This window comes from Leptodactylus fuscus, chromosome 5 (genome assembly GCF_031893055.1).
Source record: "Leptodactylus fuscus isolate aLepFus1 chromosome 5, aLepFus1.hap2, whole genome shotgun sequence".
NCBI classification, from domain to species: domain Eukaryota; kingdom Metazoa; phylum Chordata; class Amphibia; order Anura; family Leptodactylidae; genus Leptodactylus; species Leptodactylus fuscus.
In genome coordinates this window covers 215,790,903-215,806,134 of record NC_134269.1, presented here as the reverse complement: position 1 = coordinate 215,806,134, position 15,232 = coordinate 215,790,903, and the positions used below count along the sequence as shown (strand labels likewise).

The following is a 15,232-nucleotide window of genomic DNA, read 5'->3' as shown; positions in this document are numbered from 1 at the left end:
CCCGTTTTCCATTCACAAATCCATATGAGGGCTTAGTGTTTATGGAACAAATTGTTCTTCATTGTGGAATCATTTAATGTTCTGTACAATGTTCTGGGAAGCTGGAAAATAATTCCAGAATGAGGTGGAATTGGAGAAAAACTGCATTTGAACGACTTTCTTACCAGATTTTTACATTTTCTGAACAAAGAATTAATGGATACTACATCAAAGGTATTCAGGCATCAGTTGCCGAGGAGGATTTATTTGATCCATCCTTTATGTAACATAGGGCCATAAATTCCTGACACTCAAACTTTAAAAAGAAAATATCACCACTTTTTATTTAGTCCATAAACCCAGATAGTAAAATATATCACTTTTCTCTCACATGTTTTTTTTATAGGTTTTTTATATTCTATTTTCTATACATGATTACCGGGTGTCAGCTATGTTTTCCTCTGCTCCTTTAACAGCATTTAGTGACATGCTTTACAATATAGTCATGGCCATAGATACTGGATTAGAGCCAATTCATTGTGGTCTATGGGAGAGGTTTCTAAGCATCCTCTGTGCAGGGAGGGGAGTAGATAAGCTGCGACATTATCTATGGTCAGTAGTCGATGCAGTGATGGGTCACTATGGATGTTATCTATTGAGGTGTGATCTTCTATGGTGACTCTGTTTGTCTTGTTTGTAATATATATAAAATTATTACTGTAACAAAAAGCTGTACACAATTGCCAGCGTCTATTATTGTCAGTCTTAGAAGAGTGTGTTTACAGGATATGGTACTTTTTTCTATAGATATTGACAGTTGGAAATTAAAAAATTCATTACAAAATCATAAAAATATGTTTAAAACCTAACAAATAGACCATTTTTGGTGACACATTCACTTTAGCTCAACAAAAAAAAACCTACTACACGGATGTGTTCATACTTATCTGTACTCTAAGCTGCATTTGTCCTGGTATGTTCTGTACATTGCAAGTTAAGAAGATTTTCTAAGAGTCTATTTTTCGATAAGTCGATAAATTATTTGCATCTGTGAATGGCGATGGTTAGATGTGAATTGTGGTCTCTCAAAGTTTTTGTTAGCATTTTTTTAAAATATTGTGTTGAATTGATTTCAAGATGAATTACAATCCAAACTAGAGATCAATTTATTGTGAATACAACTGCACATACAGTGAAATTAATCATTTTATAGTCACCCTTCTTAAAGGCATCCTGGGTGAATGTGTTGCTTCATTTGAACACAGACCCTTTACAGTGTGTCATGCTCAGAATTACAAAGATTCTCGAGGTAATCAACACATGTAAGTTTATAAAAAACCTTTAGCTCTTGCTTTAAGGTGAGGAGCAATATTTTACATAAAGGAGTCTATAGAGATCTCCTCTAGCCTGACTGGGATAATCTTAGATTGGAAATACATGAAATACAATATACAATAAAATACAATATATTACATGAAATACAAATATCTCTCAAGTTAATACAACAAGAACAAGAAACAATTCAAAATAATTTAGTTTTGAAGAAACATTTGTACTGTGTAAGTATTTTTGATAATGTCATATGTATAGTATAACAGAAAATGAATTATCTCCCTTATTAAAATTGTATGGGAATATATTAAGTCTATATTGTACCATTAAAAGGTTAGTTGTACAAGGAGGCACAACACTCCAAACTTTATACTAGATCACTTATTGCAGGTATGGAGACTGCCAGTCAACCTCTGATTAAGTGGACTGAATGTCACACTTTATTTACAGTAGTTTCAGTCACTTCATCAGGTTAATAAAATAACATAACACAATGCCAGACCAAAAAGATATGTGAAAAATTTCTGCAAGTTTTTGAAGGTTTGGATGAACAACAAGGTACCAAATGTCTAAATTAGGATGCTTTAAGGGAAAAAAAAAACCCTTAGTTGATTGACCAATGATTTCTAAACTTAATCAGTTTCCCAGTTTGTCTAACAAGAACAATTCATTAATAGTATTTTTTTAGGGGGAGGGGGAGATTTGAAATCAATTTGTAGAAGTATACTGAAAAATTCGGGAAAACTAATTGAAAACAATATGGAGGCCTTGCAGCTTTCCATCCCATTATAAATATTTTAAGAATTTTAATCTAGAAGTTCCCATATGTGGCAAAAACCCTTACACTGCATCACTTATGGGATTTTCCAAGTATCATAAAATATTTTTTTTTTCTAAGAATAAATCGAACAGACAACTGAAGGAACAAGACTACATGAATCCCCTAAATAGCATTTAAAAAGTTAGACTTCAAAATGTGCTTAATATTTACTGCAACAGTGTCATGCACTCAAAAAATCTCTTGTATGTAACTATATACCGTATATACTCGAGTATAAGCCGAGGCCCCTAATTTTACCACATAAAACTAGGAAAACGTATTGACTTGAGTATAAGCCTAGGGGAGGAAAATAGCTACTGGAAAATTTTAAAAATTAAAATGGTCAGAGTTTTTGGGTGCAGTAGTTGCTGGGAAAGGGGAGGGGGTGTTTTGGTTGTCTGTCTGCCCCTTCGCTGAGCTTGAGGACTGAGTTTTTTTTCCCCCACTTGGAATTCAGCCTGGCTGAATATAGGGGATCTGCAGAGCTCCTATTAACCCCTTCCTGACGGAACAGGAGCACTGCAGATACCCTATATTCAGTAGACACAGGGAAACCTAATGTGTATGTATCTCACAGTCATTTTCTACTTTCATATGAATTCTAGGGAAAGGAGGGATTTACAACTTTTATTTACTTTATTTTTTATTATATTTTTTTAAAGCTTCTATTTTATTTTCACTATTTTATGGGAGATTCTATACATTAATATTGCGACTGGTCATAGACCCCCCCCCAAAAAAAAAAATAAAAAAAAAAAATAAATTTTTTTTTTTTTTACTTGACTCGAGTATAAGCTGAGGGGGCTTTTTCAGCACAAAAACTGTGCTGAAAAATTTGGCTTATACTCGAGTATGTATGGTAATACAATACTACATTTACATAAAAACATATTTCATTTGGGAGATAAATTAACCACTGAGACTGGAGAGCACGGGTAACACTAAGCAAATGTCAACTCAAAGGAAAGAACAAAGCTGATCACCTTCTTAGATATGGAAATGTGTATTGATAAGATAGAATACTCTAGCTGCAGAAACCTGCAGCTTTATTGACTTTGTTGAAAAATTCAAATAAACATATAAAAGACCAATATCAATAGCAAAATAAAGACCTCGGCTGAAGAGATATTTTTTTCATTTTCATCGTAAGAGATATTTTTTAATCAGGCATCACATTTATCCAAATAAAGGGACTGTGTACAAAAGTTATCGTCTGAAAACCCTTTGTGATATTCTATAATGTGGTGTAAGATTGTGAATGTTTTGAGACTGCTTGTCGCTAGTGATCTAAGAGTAAAGCTATAACATAATGAAGTATTAGAAATGTTATCTCCAAACCTATCCTCCTTGGCCTTCCTTCGGCCCTTTGAATGGCAAAAAGACATGACCAAATCAATATAGAAATAGCTGTGGTAATACAACTTCAGGGGTGTTAAACTTTCTAGCAATGTTTTAATGTGTTTTCAAAAGGGTAGAAAAATGTGAAAAGAACCGGAAATTGGAATGGATGCAAACGTCAAGCGACCCAGCGCTGTTATTCCTGACATAGAAGGCTTCACCAAACACTAACATTTGGGTTACATATCTTCCTTAGCTATCCAAGCTGTATAATGTGAGATTGCAAGTCATTTAAAAGAATAAGATATTGGGATATTTTGTAATGTTTCTGCCATATTTGTTATGTGACAATGGTTGCTTTATAAGTCGCTGCCTGTCTAGTGTTTTGCTAGCATTTTGTCATACTGCATTGAATTGATATCAAGAGAAATTGTCACAATGATAATAGTAATATATATGTATAATATTGGCGGCTCGCAGCTCAGCTGAAAACATTTTAGAGGGGCTCTATCAGCAAAATTATGCTGTATGAGCCCCACATATGCTTGGATAACCTTTAAAAAGGCTATTCAGGCACCGCAAATGTTATTTTAAAATAAAGACATAAAAACATATTTGTAAATCATACCTATTGTGCACGCCGGGTGGTCCTCCATGGTCCGACTTCATCTTGCTGTCACACCTTCCTCTTCTTTCTTCTTCCAGCGACGCCCTCCTGTCCTGGCTCTTCCACGCCTTCATCTTCTTTGCTTCCGGAATGAAGAAGTTCGCGAGCGTACTGTGCATGCGCAGTACGCTCTCGTAGTTCTAAGGGGTACTTAGAACTACAACAAAAATGGCGCCGGTGCATGCACTGTAGTGCTCCGGAGGGAGCGATATGTGCATACGCGGGATTTGAACATAATGAGCCAGAAGAACAGAAGATCAAGGTGGAGAAGAGCCAGGACAGGAGGACGTCGCTGGAAGAAGAAAGAAGAGGAAGGCATGACAGCAAGATGACGTCGGACCGTGGAGGACCGCCCGCTGTGCACAATTTATTTTAAAATGGGGGGGTTTAAAATAACATTTGCGGTGCCTGAATAGCCTTTTTAAAGTCTATCCACGCATATGTGGGGCTCATATAGCATCATTTTGCTGATAGAGCCCCATTAATGAGTACAAAAGGTTGTTGATGGACAAAATGAATTGAAGAGAAGGGAGATTATGAATAAAAATCATGTATTTATATTTTCTGAAAATCTATTGAAGTAAATTCTACAGTCCTAACTGTCAGAAAAAAAACAATTTCTAAACAGTTGCTGACAGATTAGACTTTTTGACTTTGGATCGTAGGTGACCCCACGTGGGTTCCGCCGTGCAACCAGGGGAGATAAATTGTCCCTGAATGTCTGAAAGCTGTTAAAGAATTTAGAGAATTTACGGAATATGGGTTTCCATTTCTTATCCAAATATTGATGGCGTACGCACATATATTTTCAGATTTTTTTTTTTTATCGGAAATAAAATATAGTTAGTAATTGTATTATAAAATTGTATTTTTATTCAATATAAAGAACATGCCAGTTAAATTGTACTTTAAAAAAATAAAAATACTTGTCTGGTAATTGGAGCTAGATGAATTCTCAGGATTCAGCACTAGATGTCTCTCCATACCAACTTATGACGATGAAGCTCAGATTTCTTTCCCTTTCATTGACTCTGGATGTTTGGCTTGGAGGATTCAGCCATGATTGGTTTTCTTTACACCGTGGATCCCTATTCAACGTGAAAGCCTTATTGAGAGAGAAATTGCCTGATTCATCCTTTGCCTATTTAAGAAATGCTCAACCAAATACAAGATTATCAAGCAAAGAGCAGGTTGGTTTATTTGTTATTGCTGCAAATAACGTGGGATGTGGTCCTGAGTCAGCTGCATTATATCATCCCGGAGGAATCCAAGCATGGCACCTTTGTTGGGAGAATTGCTCAGGATCTTGGACTGGATATAGGTGAGATTAATTCCAGAATGTTACATATTGTCTCTAGAGATGAGAAGGAATATTTCCAGGTGAATCTGCAGAATGGAATCTTGTTTGTTAAAGAGACAATAGACAGAGAGGTTCTGTGTCCATTCAAACCCTTCTGTATTATTCCTCTGCAGGTTATTGTAGATAAGCCTGTGCAGATGTATCGTGTAGATGTAGAGATAGAAGATATCAATGACAATAGTCCAGGGTTCCCCTCTGAAGTGTTTAATCTTGTCATATCAGAGCTCAGACCCGCAGGATCTCGGTTTCTTCTAGATGGAGCTGTTGATCCAGATATTGGTACAAATTCTATCACGAACTATGAGCTCAGTGCAAGTGAATATTTTGCTCTAGATTTTCAAAAATATATGAATCAGATCCGATCTCTGGAACTTGTACTGAAGAAACCCTTAGATAGAGAGAGACAATCTGTCCACAACCTGACACTGACAGCTTATGATGGAGGAAAACCAAGACTAAGTGGTATAACTAATGTCGTCATCACTGTGGAAGATGTCAATGATAATGCCCCCACTTTTTATCAGCCATTTTACCAATGTAGTGTCACCGAGAATGCAAATATCGGGAGTTTAGTCATAAGGTTAAATGCCACCGATTTAGACCAAGGGAGAAATGGGGAAGTAGTGTATGAGTTTGGAAAGCAAGTTACAGAAGACATTACCAATATTTTTACCCTAAACAAACACACGGGAGAAATAAGAGTAAAAGGAGAAGTAGACTTTGAAGCGGTCTCAATCTATGAAATACAAGTGGATGCTATTGATAATGGAGATCAACCTATGGTTGGACATTGTAAAGTCCTAGTGACTGTTGTTGATGTCAATGACAACCCCCCAGAGATCACCATAACATCCCTCTCGGTTCCCGTTCCTGAGAACTCTCCACCAGGTACGACTGTTGCCATCATCAGCGTCCATGACAAAGATTCTGGCTTGAATGGGAAAGTAAATTGTCATATTATGGAGATAACACCCTTCAAAATCAACCCTGCGTTCATGGCAGACTTCTCCCTGACTGTAAATGGACAACTGGACAGAGAGACAAAATCTCAATATACAGTTGTTATCACTGCAAAAGATGAAGGGTTTCCGCCTCTGTCAGTATCAACAACCCTTGTCATTGATATAAGTGATGTCAATGACAATGCTCCTCAATTTCAACAGTCATATGATACAATTTTTATCAAAGAAAACAATCCTCCAGGTTCTCTTGTCTATAGGGCATCAGCCATTGACCCAGATGTTGGCCAAAATTCCTTCATCACCTATTCCATCAGTGATAACACAATTGATGGGATCCCTATATCTTCCTATATCTCCATTAATCCTGAAAACGGGAAAGTATTTGCTTTAGTATCATTTGACCATGAACAGATTACGTATTTTCAGTGTCACATAAAAGCCACCGATGCCGGCCTACCTCCGCTCAGCTCTAACCTGACACTAAATATCTTTATTGAGGATATTAATGATAATGCTCCAACTATTGCTCCACTTTATGCCACGTCTATAATCAAAACTCCAAGGTCAGCTCAGCCTGGACATCTGGTGACCAAAGTGAGAGCGATTGATCCCGATTCTGGATACAATGCTTTGATCTCGTATCATTTTCGAGATTTATTGAGTAAAATACCATTTGCCATTTCTCAGCACACTGGGGAAATTAGCTTAAAACGTCAATTTATGGATTCAGATAATGATGAATATAGATTAGTTGTCGTGGCCCAGGACCATGGAGAACCAGCTATGACAGCAGTAGCACAACTTATCATCTCCTTGGTGGACTCTGAAGATGAGATGAAGCTTGACCAATACGAGTCTAGAAGCAATACTGAAGAATTTTCAGATGCAAATATCTACTTGGTTACGGCCATTTGCATAATTTCAAGTATATTTCTAATTACGTTGATTGTATTCACTGTTTTAAAATGGAATAAATACAGGGATGAGATCAATGACCTGAAAGAAAGTTACAAAATCTGCTCTAACACTGGAGGGAGCTGGATGTATTCCCAACAAACTCAATATAGACTGTGCTCAAACTCTCAGCAAGCAAAAAATGATTTGATCATGTTCACTCCGAGCTTCACCCAATCCCCGGGAAGTGAAAATCCGCAAGGAGTCATCCTGAATCAGGTGAGGAAATAACCAAAAATAATTCATATGCTCAGAATTATTTTCTTATAGGCACTGTTTAGTATTTGCCTGGTATTGAACAAGTAGATATAAGTTCTGCAGTTGAAATTTGCTTACTAATTTCAATTTCTCTTGAAATCAATTCAATACAACATTGTGGCATACTAGCAAAATGCTTAAAAGGCACGACCAACATCACAACTACTGACCATGTAAAGACGCCACACAAAGTATCACAAAATCATTAGAGATGAGCGAACAGTAAAATATTTGAGATTCGATATTCGTTTCGGGTAGCTCCTCAATATTCGACTACTCGAATCGAATATCGAACCCTATTATAGTCTATAGGGGAAAAATGCTCGTTTCAGGGGTAGGCAACGATCAAATTATACTTACCAAGTCCACGAGTGAGGGTCGGGCTGGATCCTCTGAGAAGTCTTTTCCGTGCAGCGTCCCCGCGGCATCTTCCGGCTTTTCATTCACTCTGCCAGGCATTGGGCCTGGGCAGAGCCGACTGCACATGTCCGCACTACAAGCAGACATGCGCAGTCGGCTCTGCCCAGGCCCGATGCCCGGCAGAGTGAATGAAGAGCCGGAAGATGCCGCGGGGAAGCTGCACAGAGAAGACTTCTAAAGGTAGGAGAAGAACCAGCGTTGATTGGCCGACTGTATAGCATTCGGCCAATCAATGCTGGTTCTGCATCGAACTTTTCCATTCGAATAGCGAGTGTCGACACTTAGTCATATTTTATATAAAGACAAGGCTCCTCACTAGACTGTGCTTCAGTGACAATATCCTGACCCACATGACTGCTGCAGTTGTGATGGTACTTTTACTACTTTATGGCATTTCTCCCTCCAGCACCCCCTCCAGTATGTATGACGAGTAAGCAGCAAGGCTCTCCCATGCTGCCTCGGGACCAGTGATCTGTGGTGATCGTAGCTCCTGAGCTTTAATTGCCTAAAGCTAATTTCTTCTGTACGCCAAGTACATTAAAATTACTTTATTCCAGTTAATATGAGTCAGGGCGGGTTCACACCTGTGCCCGGTCTCCGTTTTGGGGGTGTCCGTCTTCTGCCCGAGAAACTGGACAGGAAACAGAAACCCGGTAGTCAGTGTCCGCCCATGAGCGTCTTCTGGTCTCCGTGGTGAAACTGTTTTTTATTAAACTGAAACAAAGTCCTGCATGTCCGACTTTGTGTCCGGTTAAAAAAAAACTGTTTCGCCATGGAGAGGCACAAGACGCTCACGGGTGGTCACATTGCAAACCCATTCAAGTGAATGGGTTTGAAAACTGACTGCCGATTTCCATCTCCTGTCCAGTTTCTCAGGCAGAAGACGGAAACCTACAAAGCGGAGAGCGGGCGCAGATGTGAACCTGCCCTCATGGGTATTTTCCAAGTTACCTGAACCCCAAACTTTGGGGGTTTGTCATCTGCAAACTGGAAGTGAAATTATTACACTCTGGGTTCTCTTCAGACCACAAAGTATAATAGGTGGAGGACCCACGGGGAAGTGTAAAAAATAACCTTCCCTCATCTTGGCCTCCTTGCAGCATCTGGCACTATCTCTGGGTTCTCTTCTAGCCTCTTGCAGCTTCCTGGAGGATATTATGTTACCTCAAGTCACTTCTGAGGCTTATGATTGGGCCATGGGTCAAGACGTTGACTCCATGGATAAGGTTTAGTTGAGTTAGAATTGAAATAGGCATCTCAAATATTTACTAGTCTTTAACCTCTTGTAGTTAGTGCCATAAATGTTCTAGTCTGCTGAAATAGGTTAACATGTATGTAATTTGCTAAATTGTTAACATAAGGTTCAAAAGTGTCTTTTCATTCCAAAAACTAATTTAATGCATTATATGTATGGTATCTCAGGTAATAAATATGCAAATAGGATCTTCTTTGTTGAATGGAGGAACTTTCTCTAACGTCACTTTTTGGAAGACGGCTCACTATAGGTCAATGCATGGTTTTCATAAAACTTGATAGCACAATCTGGGAATATAGCCAAGCAAGTATAACTCCTCCTACTAGCTGGCTGTGTGAGAGGTCGAAGACAGGGGTCAGAATGGGTATTATGTCTCATTTGGGAGATGTGAGGGGTACAGAGACTTATGGGGTCTTGCTTGCCCTTCTAAGTTCCCCTTCTGACCCAACTACCTTTTCCCAAAATGGCGCCATTAAAAAAGTAAAAATTACACAAAAAATAGCTGCATCCTTCAGAGGGTTAAAGTGGTTTTTCATTCCTACAATTTTTTTTTTTTTATCAATATCTGATCATGAATGTCCAACTCTTGGCACTTTCACCAATTGTTTACCAAGCATAATACTTTTAGTACTGCAACAAAAGTAGAGCTGTGTGAACAGCCTGATATCCACAAATCAATGCATTACATAAAAAGGGGAAAATATATATATGAAGCTCACGCTAGATGTCCATACGTCATGGTGCAGAAATAGGATCCAAGAGGAATGGTGCGCGGAAGATCTCCACCAGCTGAGACAAACAATGCAAGGAAGAAAGGGAAAAATCCCTTTCTTCCTTACTTTTAGTACTGTCTGTGTCCAGTAGCTGAATGAAGGCGTTTCAGAAAGAGGTAGAGCACCATGGTCCACTTAGCTGGCAATGATCTGACCCCCCATCTAATATAGACGGCATTGATCTTAAAAATACGTCTTTGATTTTGGAAGAATCAAGTAGCCTTTCATTTGTAGATTGGTGTCATTTTTACTGTAGAAGGTTCTGCTTTGGGTAAATATTCAAAAACATTCCTACACATTTAGGTCTATCAGGAAATTTATTCTACACAAAAACTTCTAATCAAAAACTTATTAACTTTTATGGTTGTGTTCTATTTTATTTTATTCTAAAATTATTTGCCGGAGATTTGGAAATTTTTGAAGTTCTGTTATTTGAGGTTTTGGAAACATTAGCATTGTGTGGAGTCTACGAAATAGAAAAGTAAACGTGCAAGTTTAAATTAATTTTGAAGAGAGTTATAATAATAATTAGCATGGATATGGTAAAAGTGAATACAGACAGGTTTTTAACTGCATTTTGCTTTTATGAGAGCAGTTTGTATATTCTAACTCTACAGCATCATTGGCCTTGATACATCATTAGCATTTTACAAGTTAGTTATACAATAGGTGTAAAGAAAATAGTGAATGTTGCTTCATATTTCTCAGTCCATCAACATATTGGGTTGCTTTTTGCAAGACATAGTGTCTTAAACTTAAAAATGACAGCACTATATTTTCAGATGGGGAAGGAGGGTCTAAAATTGCAAAGAAATGCAACTTTTATTCTGCTAATATACATACTTTTATTCTATACAAATCAATTAAATTTATTGCATAAAATATATTGTAATCCTATAAATATTTATTTCAAATACATACATGTTACTTGTGCCGTGAAATAGTCAACTCCACCCAGAAGTGTCCAAAGGTCATTATTAAAGGGGTTTTCCAGTCATATAATGGGCCATGAATTGAAGATTATGGGGGTCCGACACCTGGGCCCCCCAGTCAATTACTTATCCAAGCACAGTGCCATACTTGGTATCTAAGCATAAGCAAAAGCACTGATGCCCAATATTAAAACATAACATTTATTTCTTCCTATATAAAATTGATCCCTTATAAAATATATCCTTATATAAGGACAACAGATAGTCAAGCATGCAGACTCAAAACATGAGTATTATTCTTTTCTCATCCATGTGGAAGAGCCCAACCGTCTATCAGATGTAATAAATAGAAACTGTCTTACCAGGTCTAGTCGCAGGCAGGAGTACTGTGGCTAAAGGGTTAATTCAGGAATACTCCCTATACATAGTCTCACAATGACCCTCAATTCCCCGTAACTCCCCCCCTGACAAGGGCAGTCCACAGCTGTCCCTTGCAGTTCCCTGGTGTAGTATATATCCCTACGCGTTTCCTGGCACCGTACTGCGCCAATCATCAGGGGATTTTGAAAAACACTAAAGTATCCAAGTGCTATGTCTGCCCACAGTGGTGAGACTAGACTGACTTAGCTAGACAGTGCTAACTAGCATGACTACCAATGATGACTATGATAGCAAATGAGGAATGATACCTGGTTTCTTTATAAAGCCTTCCAAGCTCCACCTTTTCATCTGTCACCAAGTCCATTCCTAAACAAACATTCAGGAGGTTTTGCGCCCTTTCTGCGCCTGGTGATGACGTCACATGGGACCACATCATCCACCTTCCCCTTCTCTGTTAACGGAGTGCCGAACAGAAGTAATGCACGTAAAATTAAAAGATGAAATACAAAATGTGGATTACATTTTATCTTAAACTTCAAGATATCCCACCAATAACCTAACAAAATAAAGGAAACTAAAGGGGTTTTATGGCCCAAATTTATCTATGAATCCACCCATGGGTGCTGGAAACTGTAACTGACCCTATACAAGACCCTATACCTAGAGACTTTTGCAAAGCTGATCCGAGTGGGGTCTGGATGTCGGAAATCCACAGATCACACACTGGCTTATTTTGTAGATAGGTGACCAGTATTCAAAATCAATTTTGAGTCGGAAAACCCCTTTAATTGGATTCAAACATTTATATAAATCGATTGAAATACTGACCTGAGAAGAAATTCCAATAACCCGGAGATTTTCATATCCTGCAGTCTGAGAACTATTGGGTGTGAAAACTATTAAGTCATTTTTGGGTTGCGCATTTGAGTTCAGGTATAACATATACTGATTTTCTTGAGAATACATCCAGCTCCCTCCAGTGTTGGAACATATCTTGTAATTCTCCTTCAACTCATCGACCTCTTCTCTGTATTTTTACAAGTACTGTCAGGTGGCCGTTCCTCATAGCCCATCTAGAATGTCAGGATTGCCCTTCTGACAGTGAGCTGAGATCACTAACGGCACCAATATCTCTTTCCAAAATGGGAAAGCTGACAGTGCCCTGAATTCAGCGAGCTGTCAACTTTCTAGTGGAATATAAAACCACAAGGGCCTCTTTAACCAATATATATTTATTGATGGAAAATCTCTTCAATTATTTTAAAGGGTATAAGAGGATTTCAAGGTATTGTACCATTACTGGGGGAGACAAGTGTCAGATAAAGATAAACACCCATTTATTGTGTTATACATTATAAATTGTACAATACACTAATCTCCGAGCATTGTTACCTTTGTATCACATGCAATACTTGCAGAGATAAAACTTTTTCTTATATGTTTTAATATATAATATCTCTGTGTTAGGTGGAATTTTGCAGGAGATTCAGCATTGGGAAATTAAACTTGTACCATTGACAGGGGTCCATACTAATAAATCAGAAGACTAATCAGAAATAAACTAAGGATCCTCTTTAGTAGGTAGCAATAGCTAGACCATTAAAATAGACCCTATAAAGTTATGACTATACAGATGTATCCACAAGTAACCGATCACTGATTTGGTTAAGGATTCCAATTTGTCTCAAAACCAATTCAGTAAAATATCACAACATGTGACAAACTCCTTGGAAGGCAGCAATTCACCCTCCCCAACAAGGTGGCCACACATAGACACAGACAGGATAGTTAGCATATCCCTTTGGGATAACGTGTACTTAGAAAAGCTACTTAGCATCTGGATATGTCCAACCAAGAGGACAGGTTACGGATGATACCCACAGATGTAGCCAAGCCTAATTTGACTTTTGACACATTGTGAAATATCATAGACACAAATAGGTTAATTACCATATTACTGTGGTGTAACATTGTTAAACCATGTTGTGTTTAGAAAGGATACTTAACATATCTGAACAAGTTGACCCATGGGGACAGGGTAAGAAGGTTACATCTGTATGTGATCCTGAGAACTAGTCTATGTATTAGTACATTCAACGATCTGGATGACACCATCACTGATAGATCAGGTGAGCTTGTTTGGAAGGTGCAAAGGCTACAGTCACATTCAGAACGCAGACCCTGCAGTGATTTGGAATACACTATTATACATGATGTGGCAGATGAGTAAGACAGTAGATGCACAGCTCGTTACAGTCACAGCTCAGAAATAAGACATTTCCTTGATCGCGAGCTGTGCAACTGTGTGTCCATCACATGACCATGGACTGTATATCACACAACCATAGAATATATATCACATGAACATGGAATGTTGTTACGGTTCTGTATATATATATATATATATATATATATATATATATATATATATATATATATAAATAATATTTTTTAAACAGAACCTCTAGTCTGAAGAACACTGCAGCGAGGTTCACAGGCCCAGTGGTCAGCTGTATGTCTGAACTTAATGTGAACAGGGTGCAACAAACACTGGCCGAGGTTTGGCACAGTACTCACTGTGAACAGAGTGCAACAAACATGGGCAGTGGTGGAGTGTGGTACTCAATGTGAACAGAGTGCAGCAAACATGGGCAGTGGTGCGGTGCGGTACTCAATGTGAACAGGGTGCAACTAAACCCTGCCAGTTAAGCTTACTGGCCAGGCGCACCAGTACTGTTGAAAAAACAAGGCTGAAAAGGGTTAACTCACCCCAGGTCAGCAACAAATATGCTCCTGCAACAGCTAGGAGTCACCACGGAAGTTTGACAGTCTAAACAGGCTATCTCAGAGTCCAAACCTGCTGCAGCTCCACAGGCTGGAACAGTGTCTACTGCTCCTAGCCCTGGTGCAGAGCTGACAGTTCAGGGTTTACAGGTCCTAACGAACAGCACCCAGACAGAAGCAGAGAAACCCCAAACAGAGGCCTAGTCTGACAACCTGCCTGGAATGCTGGAGCCTGTCCCTATACTACTGTCATAAACAAACTTCCGTCACTTTCAGTCAAACATTAGTCAAAGTGTGAGTACCCGGTGGGCTTCGGCTCACACTATTTAAAGGCAAGACCCCACCCAATAGGGGCAGTGGTCATGACCTCACTGCTCATGCTCAGTAGGGGAGAAATGACAGCTTGTGAGCGGCTCCAAAAGTCTGAGCATGCTCAATAGGGTGAAAGCTAGACTTAGACTGACCTGCAGGTGGCGCTGTGTGCAACATGTGGGACCCAATCCTAATAACTGTATATCACATGATCATAGACTGATTTTTATACACTGGAAGTAAACAATGAATGACAGCAAGCAGAGATCTAGTACACATGTATGTAATTTGAGATAGAATTATCTATCTATCTATTTCTAGATAGATACATATGCATAACATACTGTACGTTGTAGGCACTGTTTCATGCTGCTGCAGATGTAGCTTACACACACTAGTGTAAAACCCTGTTGCACAATATATAAAACATGGATTAGAATGTTTAGAATACTGGCCATGATTATTTCTATAGTAATTATCACATCATCATCTTTTTAGAAAAAGCATCATATGTTGGCCTTCTGGAATCGGCAAATAATGGCTGTTCTTTGTCTAAAGATACAATATAAAATGATCCAATATAAATTCTGTATCATTTCATTATGGTTTTCAAGATCTCTGCTCTCTATTTACAAAGACAGACAGAAAAACAGACATAATAACTTTTTTCATTCCGATGTCCTGTATGAAACTCTCTGGCCGTGG

The 15,232-nt window shown here is 38.5% G+C and overlaps 1 protein-coding gene across 8 annotated transcripts in view; it reads left to right on the top strand.

The window, feature by feature from the left end:
- LOC142204139 (protocadherin alpha-C2-like) overlaps positions 1-15,232 on the top strand; it is a 198,166-nt gene that overhangs the window by 91,397 nt on the left and 91,537 nt on the right. Inside the window, exons 1-2 of one of the 8 annotated variants that reach the window (XM_075275413.1) lie at positions 5,073-5,516; positions 5,610-7,631. The exons of the other annotated variants lie outside the window; for them this stretch is intronic. Coding sequence (XP_075131514.1) covers positions 5,289-5,516; positions 5,610-7,631 — 2,250 coding nt within the window. The 5' untranslated portion in view covers positions 5,073-5,288. Of the gene's footprint in view, positions 1-5,072; positions 5,517-5,609; positions 7,632-15,232 lie in introns of those variants that run through there. 8 annotated transcript variants of the gene reach the window in all.